Here is a 9,756-nt window from a genome sequence, read left to right on the forward strand (position 1 = left end):
CCTGCTCCATCCTGCTGTGCCCATTCCAGGGGTGTCCCATATCCCTGGTGCTGATTTCCTGGGAATAATGAGCAGCTTTTTGGGTCCAGCGTAGCTAGAAACCAAACTTCACCTTTTCAAACTTCACCCAGAGGGCAGGCAGGGATGGAAAAACAAAAGAAGATGTGAGGCTACCCATGGAGACCTTAACAGTGCCAAAACATCAGCTTGGGATGGGACAAATCACCAGGATCCAGAGCAGGAGAACAGGACCAGGAGCTCCACTCTCACCTAGATCTGGGCTTGAAGGAGAAGCTAAAAAACATCTGGAGATTGGGTTTGTCATTAAATTATCTTGGCATGGCAGCAACAGCTGAGTGTGGTGGGCTCAGGGCCAGCTGGGCACCCAAACCAGGGCTGGGGGGGCACAGTGGGCATGGGGGCTTGGCTGGACAAGGGTGACAAGGACATTGTGGCTCAAACTGTCCCCTCTCAGAGAGCCCAAGGCATCTGTGTCCTGGGGTCTCACAACATTTTGGGATCCAAGCAGCTCCTGAAACTGTTCGACACCCCCAAAACAGCCTGAGAAGGGTAACATTCTAAGCAAAAAAGGCTTTTCAGAAGTAACCAGATGGTTCTTTACCAATAAAGCAACTCCATAGAAAACTGGAATTCAATTTAAACAGCACTAAAACCAGCATTTTGGAATTGATTTATACTAGTTAAATAAAACTACCCCAAATTAGTTCTGCCACATATATATATATAAGTTATTTAAACATATTTTACTTATAAAATTGGATAATTAAAAAAAGGAACATTCACAGGGAGAGAAAAGAACTGGCTGTTCATGGTTTCCATGTTTGCCAAGATTTTAGGACTAGCAGAGCTCATCCCTCCATTCCTTGTTTTCAGTTTCCAAATGCAAGATAGAAGTTTTTTATGGCCTTCCCAGCTCCAGATTCCTCAGATCTGTGTAAACAACTCACTCAAGTGACTGAACAGAATAATAGAAAAAAATAAAGAAAATTTGCTGTTTGCACCTAGTGAAGAACTACTTGTGTCAAAAGCAGGTTTTGTGACTCCAGTACTGCTCTGCTGCTCCCTCACCCCAGGGCTTTGATGTCCTTTAAAATGGCAGAAGTAAATAAATATTTCTGTAATGCTGTTGGTTTATTTGAAATACTTGGAGTAGTTTCTAAGGAGCCAGGAGATGGGGGTTCATTTCATTCTATATTGAGAGTGGTCTGTGTTTAAAACACATTTAATGTTAATAAATGTATCAGTCTATACAGTCCAGGCTCTGTATTTTGTCCTGGTTTCTGTCATTGAATCATGGAATCACACAGGCTGGCAAACCCCTCTAGGATCATTGTGTCCCCCACCACTGCCAAGGCCACCACTAGCCCCTGTCCCCCAGTGCCACATCCACACACCTTTTAAATCCTTCCAGAGATGGGGACTCTACCACTGCCAGGACTGGACAACCCATCCAGTAAAGGAATGTTCCCTAATATCCAATCTAAACCTCCCTTGGCACAACTTGAGGCTGTTTCCTCTTGTCCTTGGGAGAAGAGACCAACCCCACCTGGCTACAACCTCCTTCCAGATAATAGTAGGAAGGGAAATGCCCTGTTTTCCATCGGGATGCTAAGGCAGACAGGCGGGGTTGCCTGGGGAGCTGAACCTGGGGGTTCAGCCTCATCTTTTCACGGAGTTCAGTGAAACCCAGCAGTTCCAGCTCTGGCAAATAATCCCCATAAACCTGAAATGGAATTTCTCCTTGGAGCAGTGAGTTAGGAGAGATAATCTCCTCACACCCCGAAAATTCTGCAGAGCTGGGCTGAGGCTCAGCAGCATCTCCTCGGTCAGGATTCCCCGGGCTGGGGATCACCAGGACCCCGGGAGCACAGCCAGGAAAAGCTTTTTCACTTGTTTAAAACCTCAGGGAAAGGTGGGTGGACACAGAGCCATCCTGAAAAGAATGGAGGGATTTTTTCTTTTCCGAGGAATGTGGAAATCATGGAGTGTGACGCTGCTTTAGATGGGATGCTGTGGTTTGGGAATGCAGGAATTACAGAGCCAGAAATTGGCCCGGCTGAGGTTTGGGAGCCGCTTATGCAACCGCGGCTCTGCACGGCCCGGAGCTCGTCATGCGCCGCTTCTGCTTCATTTACTGCGAGACAGCGCCGGGGACAAAGGCAGCCCCGGGGAACCTGGCCCGGCTCAGCCCGACCCCTCCGTGCTGAACCATGTGGGTTTAGCACGGCTCTGACCCAGAGCTGAGCAGGACGCGGGAGCTGCAGTGACACAGCGGCTTCATCCATGGCTGGGCTGGGCTGAGCCCTGACGGATTTAAACACTAGTTGGAGTAGAAAACATAAAAACACGCCCAGATGTTGCCGCTGTGGGGTGACGGGACACCTGATAGCGGCAGAACCCGCTGTTCCCTGTGCTGCCGGGGCTGACATTTCCCTGACACCACCGCGTCTCCAGCAGCAACACCCGGGGGCTTCTCGGAACAGCCCTGCTCTCCCTCATGTTTATCGAGCAGCTCTCCTCTCTCCACTCCCGCAGCTCCAGCGGCTCCGGGGTGATGCTGCTGCTTGGAAACTAGAGCGACACACAGCAAACAGGGCGAGCCAAATCACCTCTGGACACAGGACATCCCCTGAACACCAGACAAAGGCTAAACCACTCTGGTTTGGGGCAATGGGGGCTTTATGTGGAGTAAAAGTCCTTTAAATCCCCCCTGGAGCTGCCCATCCCAGGTTCTGTCTTGTTTTCCTCAAAAGCAGGGGTGGGTCGGCTGTGTCCTCTCTTCTTCAAAGCCAGGCTGGACGGGGCTTGGATCAGCCTGGGAGAGAGGAAGGCGCCCCTGCCCAGGGCAGGGGCGGCACTGGATGGGCTTTAAGGTCCCTTCCAACCCAAACCACTCCACGATTCTCTGATTCCCTTCTCCATCCCTCCTATCTCCTTTCCCCATCATTCCTCTCCTTAATCCCACAGTATTTCACGTTTGCATCTCAGGCAGGAGCAGGAAGATGCTCATGACCAGGTTTTCCCACAGCCTTGTCCAGGTGAGGATCAGAGAAAGCTCCCAGAGCCCTGGATTTGCAGTGAGCAGGTTGGAATCCAAACCAGCACCAGGGCAGGACAGCTCCTTGTCTCCCCTGTGACAAACCAGCTGAACTTTTGACATTTTGGGAAAAATTGGAAGCAATTCCTAGGCAGAAATAGGATTCATCTGACAACATCCAGCCAGCTCTATCCCCACAAACAATAAAGAGTAAAACATCACAGAATTATAAATCCTTTAGGTTGGAAAAGCTTTCCAAGATCATCAGTCCAACCATTCCTCCAGCACCACCAAGGCCACCACTAACCCCTGTCCCCAAGTGCCACATTCACACAGCTTTAAATCCCTCCAGGGATGGGACCCCACCACTGCCCTGGGCAGCTGTGCCAGAGTTGGACACCCCTTTCAGGAAGAACTTTTCCTCAACATCCAACCTAAACCTCTCCTGGTGCCACTTGCCACTTGCTTTAAGCCAGAAATGTCTCAGGGTGGTCAGCCCTGTGGGCCAAGGCGGCAGAGTCAGGCAGGAACATCAGGAGGACACAACCAATCTCACCATGATCTGATTTGGGTTTTGCCATGATGAGGAAACCTTTAATTGCAATAAACAGGAGAATATGGCGAAGTCATGGAGCACTGGTCTCATCCTGAGGCAAACAAAGCTCCCCAAGCTGCACATCTGTGAAAATGCCTGGGATGAGGTAGCACCACCATAAACACTTATGCATTTATGCAGGGGGAAGGTGCAGAGCTGTTGTTGTGATCAGGGACACACAGATCCATTTTAAACAGACCCCCTGCTATATAAGGGGGGGCTGCACAGTTTCCTTCACCAGGTGAAAGAAGGAAACATTTCCAACCAAGCCACACCAGAGCAACTCACCAGCAGAAATGGCTCCAGGTACATTTTATTTCAGTTTTAAAGGATTTCCAGTGCTGGGTTTGTAGGGTAACAGGAGATGATGATGATGATGGGGTGGTTCTGTGGTGGGCTACACACACTTCTTACCATTCCTAAATTAAAATATGTCAATTTCTAAATCTATGAAAAAGAAAACCTTTCCCTGAATTGTGACTCTAATTCACTAATTAACCTAAAGTGGGCAAGGAGAGAGTTGCGATCTTAAAGAACAAGATCAAGCCATAGCTGTAATAGTTACTATTACCATAAACGTTGGCAGGGACAATAAAACTCATATTCCAACCTCAGACAGGGATGAGGATGATGTCTAAAAATGTCCAAGTCCTACAGGCTCCAGGGCATTCCTCCTCCTAGGGGGCTTTGCTTCAGATTAGCTTTGTGGTCTGTGTGAGTACAGGTGGACATTTGTGTTGGATGTCATGGCCTGAAAACCTTTAGGCTTGACCAAGATCATCAAATCTTAAAGGTGTGACCCAGGGACCAAAAGCAGCTGGTCACAGAACAGGTGATGCCACCTGACATACTCATGTTTTCCTCTAGGCTCTTGTCCCAGTGGGGGCAGGGACAAGGCCTACAGGAAAACATGAGTATGTCAGGGAAAACCACAGGGACACCCCTTATTTTTCTTTGAGCAACCAGAATTCCAGCCAGGAAGATGCTGCTGGTCTCACTGGGAGCAGCCCCAAGGGCAGGTGCAGTGAAAGGGTCTCCCTCAATTTTGGGTAGGGCTGAGCCCACCCAGTGTCCAACAGGGCACCACGGAAGGTGGGCATGGATCCAGCACAGGTAGAACAGGCTGGGAATGAATTCCCAGGTGCCATCTCCTCCTCAGCACAGTCCCCAAGGACTCCCAACACCTTCCTCTCCACTTTGCAGGGTCCTGGCTCTCTCCTCTGGCCATTGCTGTGATCACCCTGGGACTGCAGTGGCCACAGGCAGCTGCCACCTTCCCAGCCATGCCCCTGTCCAGCCTGTTTGCCAACGCTGTGCTGAGGGCTCAGCACCTTCACCTCCTGGCTGCTGAGACCTACAAGGAGTTTGTGAGTGCTGTGGCCTGAGGGCATCTCCTCTGTATTTCCTTGATGGCTCCAGGACTGTAAAACTTCCCAGAGAATTCCCAGCTGTTGGTGTCTTTGCCAGCTCTCAGGGAGGAGAATGAACCTTAACAGGATAGGGCAAGTTGTGTCCCACCAGCCTGGACACTGTCACCTCTCTGTCCCCTCTCTGATGCCTCACTGGGGCCATTTCCACCTATGTCCAGATCCCCTGCAGAGGGATAGCTGGGAGGTGGCACAGATATTTTTCAGGATTTCCCTGTGTTGGTCACCTTTGTCCCTGGGAGGGTCTGAGTGCTTAAACCCAGCAAGTGTTTGCTGCTACTCAGGAGCTGGCATGGGCTGTCCTTTTGGCACAGGCTGTCCCTTTGGCATGGGCTGTCCCTTTGGCACATGCTGTCCCTGGGGATCATCTCCTCCTTGGCAGAACCTGTCCCAGGTGTGTTCTGTTCCTCTTCCTCCTGCAGTTTGCCTGGAGCAGTGTCTGCCCACCCTTGTGACACCCTGTTCCCTCTGGTGACACTGAGTCACCTGCTGCCCATGGGCACAACTGGCCCTTACTGAAGAGCAGCACCTTGCCCTAGGGAGATGGAGACCTTCAAGGCAGCTGTTGTGCCACCACACAAACTTCTGTTTCCCACCCTGTCCAGAGGCACCTCCTGTCTCCCATTTATTCCTTGCAAGAAGGAACCATGCAGGACAGCTAGGGAATTCTCTGTGCTCTTCTCCAGCCCATGGGCAGCAGACCTGAGTGTATTTGGGATGTCTCCACAGGAACGCAGCTACATCCCAGAGGACCAAAGGCACACCAACAAAAACTCTCAGGTAGCCTACTGCTACTCAGAAACCATCCCTGCTCCCACAGGGAAGGAGGATGCCCAGCAGAAATCGGTGAGTCCTGACATGGGGCAGGCACAGGTCTGTCTGTAGAGTCCCCACTGCAGGATCAGAGGGTTTTCACCTGTGAGACCTTTGGTGCTTTCACCCTCCTCTCTCTTCTTTGCTATTTAAACCCTGCAGACTCTTCAGGGTTACACTATAAATCATATTCCCAGCTTCAGCATGAGAACACTGCTGTCTGCACAGGACCTGGGGCTGTGTGGTGCCCTCAGCCTGCAAACTGGAGCTCCAGGAGCAGTGTCCTTCTCTGGGTCACTCCAGGGTGCTCCAGAGGGAGCAGGACACTCCACCAAACACAACACCTACTCATCTTTGACCCTTTCCTGCCTCAATTTCAGGACATGGAACTTCTCCGGTTTTCCCTGGTTCTCATCCAGTCCTGGCTGACCCCAGTGCAGTATCTGAGCAAGGTGTTCACAAACAATTTGGTTTTTGGCACCTCAGACAGGGTGTATGAAAAGCTAAAGGACCTGGAAGAAGGGATCCAAGCTCTGATGAGGGTAAGTCCCAGCATGACTGTGGAATAACAGAAGTCTTCCAGGCCCAGGCCTCTCTCAGGGATCCACAGACCATGAGAAATCTTCCCGCCTTCCACAGGCCATCCTTTGGACTTTGCTTCCCTTTAGATAATAAAATCATGACCCCCCAGTGCACAGGTCCCACCAATGAGGAGGGTAAGAACACAGGACAGGTGTTACCAGCACTGCCACCACCCCTCAGGGAGCAGATTCCAGCAGGAATCATAACATTCCAATCCAAAATCTTTCCAAACCCAGCACCAAAGAATTCCCAATATTGGACAAACAGCAGCACAAGGTTTGTTACATCTCCAGGCAAAGTACTTTGAAACGGGCAAATTTTTGCAAGGTTTGAAACCTCACAACATTTTATAAACATGTTTTCATGCAGGGAAGGACTCACTCTGATGTTTCCCTCTTCCATTAATGCAACACTCCAAGCTGAGAGATGGAGGGGGTTCTTTCCAAGGAAGATCTTGTCAGAGAATCCCAGAATGGTTTGCGTGGGAAGGGACCTCAAAGCCCATCCAGTGCCACCCCTACCATGGCAGGGACACCCTCCACTGTCTCAGGTGCTCCCAACCCCAGTGTCTAGCCTGGCCTTGGACACTGCCAGGGATCCAGGGGCAGCCACAGCTGCCCTGGGCACCCTGTGGAAGGGCCTCAGCACCCTTCCAGGGAGGAATTTCTTCCTAAGACTTAACCTGAATGTCCCCTCCTTTAGTTTAAAACTATTCCCCCTTGTCACTCTCCCTCTCTTTTAAAGCCCCTTTAAGGTCTTCTTAATTTGGGGTTTGTTGTTTTAAATTAACTTGCCCATTATCTGCCAGGACACTCTTCAGTTATGCTTATTTTGTAAGTTTGTCTGCCAGCATCAACCTGAAGCTGTAGCTGTGAGTAATTAGTCAGGGCCATTATTTACATCTTCTAGCAGTTAAATAACTCTGCAAGTCAGGCCCTGAGAGCACACACAGAGATTCTGTGCTGGAGTAAGAAGGCAAAGGAATCAGGGCCACTGGATTTTGCTCTGCATTCTATGTGTGTTTGGGCATTGGGAAGCCACACACAGAAATAACAGAAATATTCCTTTTTCACCAATTTATGACACTTTTTACTTCACCAAAACCATTCTGATGCTGAGCACAGCAGGGGGAGTGCCTGAATACAGATCTCGAGATGGAGATGTGGGGCTGGATCAGAGCTTTGGGAAAGTGGGGGAATAGAGAATTATTTGTGCAGTTTGGCTGGAGGTGCTGCAGTATTTCTCTGTGATTTTGCCTTTATTTTAAGCCCCCCTCCCGCCCAGGACACTCCTGCCTCCCCACAGACCCGTGTGTGTAGCACGCTCAGCATGGCATCACCTCTCGGCACCACCTCCACCTGCGCGTTCTGCCGCACACACGTCCAAAAACACCTCTGAAATCACATTTAAGAGCGGGGGGCAATCCCCCTGACCTGTCCCAGCGCTCGGCAGGTTTGTCTCTGAGAGACGCCCCTGCCCGGCCCTGCCTCTCCCGGAATGTCCCCGTTGTCCCGCAGGAGCTGGAGGAGCGGAGCTCGCGGGGCCCGCAGGTGCTCAAACCCACCTACGAGAAATTCGAGCTCCACCTGCGCGGCGAGGACGCGCTGGTCAAGAACTACGGGCTGCTGTCCTGCTTCAAAAAGGACCTGCACAAGGTGGAGACCTACCTGAAGGTGATGAGGTGCCGGCGCTACGGAGAAGGGAACTGCGCCCTCTGACCCCGCCCCGCTCCTGGGAGAAGAAACTGGAGAATAAAACCTGCTACTGCCGACACGAGTCTGGCTTTTGGGGGGCACGAATCTGGCTTCTGGGGGGCACGAATCTGGCTTTTGCGGGGCACGGGATGTTCGGGGGAAATTTGGGGTGAGATGCTGTAGGAGGAGGTGAGATTTGGGGCTGGGGGGTGAGGGTTGGGGACTGGGAGGTGTATTTTGGGTTGGAGGATGAGGATTTGGGGCTGGAGAGGGAGAATTTAGGTCTGAGAATTTGCTTGAATTTGGAGCTTGGGGGAATTTGGGGTGGAGTTGGGACCGGAGGATGAGGATATGGGGCTAGGAGGTTGGATTTGGAGATAGCCTTGGGGCTACAGAGCGCATATGGGGTGGGGCACACCTGGGGCTGAGGTGGGTGATTTGTGGCTTTGGGGGAGATTTAGGGGTAGATTTGGGACTGGGTGGTGGATTTGGACCTGGAAGGATGAATTAGGGCTTGGATTTAGGGTTGGGGCAGAGTTGGGACTGAGGGAAGTGAATTTTGTGGCTTGGGAGGGATTTAGGGTTAGATTTGGGACTGAGAGGCAGATTTGGGGCTGGGAAAGTGGATTTGGGGTCTGAAGAGGGTGGGGCCAGGGGGTGAATTTGGAAGGTGCTGAGTCCAAGGTGGTCTTGGTTGGTGGTGTTCGCGAGGTGGGTGCTGGCACCAGCCTTGGCACAAGCCCAGAGCAGAGGGTTTTCCTGTCACTGCATTTGAGACCACCACAGCTTCCCTGGGGAGGCTCAGTTTTGTGCCCAGATCCCACTCACCTCAGCAGGTACAGGCACTTTTCACCACAAACCTCATGGCAAAGGGGAAAAAGCTGACAGCAAGGGAAGCCCTGGCCCTGCAGGATCATACTTTGTTATAGAAGCAGCTGAAATGAGGGCACACAGAGGTGTCCCCAAATCCCCTTGGTTGTTTTAACTCATTCCCAGTGCTCAGCTCCATTAGTGCTTGTCCTTGTGGTGCAATTTCCTGAGACCCTGATGTGCTTCCATTTGTCCCACAAAAAGGAGGGTTTGCATTTTCTTGTCTGCTTGGAAGGAGTCAAGTCCAGGGTGGTCTTGACTTCTCTGGAGCTGCTCCTGATGTGAGCCAGCCCTGGGCACAGCCCAGGTTCCCTACGGAATGGTCCCAGTCCCCAGGCTGCCAGAGCTCCCAGGGATGCCCAGGGTGGGATTGTTGGGGTGTCTGTGCAGGGCCAGGGGAGGGACTGGAAGATCCTTGGGGGTCTCTCCCAACTCAGACTATTCCATGGTTCTGACTCGTCCTGCAGTTTGCCTGGAGCAGTGTCTGCCCACCCTTGTGACACCCTCTTCCCTCTGGTGACACTGAGTTACCTGCTGTCCTCGAGCATGGATCCTTACTGAAGAGCAGCAGCAAAACCGGAGCATTTTGGGGTGTGACACAACCAATGCCCATCAGATTTTTTGTTTGCCCGTTGAGAAGATGGAATTTTTGCTGGTTTGCTGTCTCTCCACACTCCCCCTTGCAGGCCCTGCTCTCCAGCCCCTTCCAAAGGCACA

General features: G+C 51.6%; 1 protein-coding gene across 1 annotated transcript; it reads left to right on the forward strand.

Annotated features, from left to right (window-relative positions):
- Positions 1-3,949: 3,949 nt before the first annotated feature.
- On the forward strand, positions 3,950-8,193 carry LOC132339234 (somatotropin). Its single transcript, XM_059869410.1, has 5 exons — positions 3,950-3,959; positions 4,857-5,020; positions 5,810-5,926; positions 6,274-6,435; positions 7,993-8,193. The coding sequence occupies exons 1-5, from the start codon at positions 3,950-3,952 to the stop codon at positions 8,191-8,193; spliced, it is 654 nt and encodes a 217-aa protein (XP_059725393.1).
- Positions 8,194-9,756: the final 1,563 nt, after the last annotated feature.

The sequence above is a fragment of the Haemorhous mexicanus genome, chromosome 28 (genome assembly GCF_027477595.1).
Source record: "Haemorhous mexicanus isolate bHaeMex1 chromosome 28, bHaeMex1.pri, whole genome shotgun sequence".
Taxonomy (NCBI): Eukaryota; Metazoa; Chordata; class Aves; order Passeriformes; family Fringillidae; genus Haemorhous; species Haemorhous mexicanus.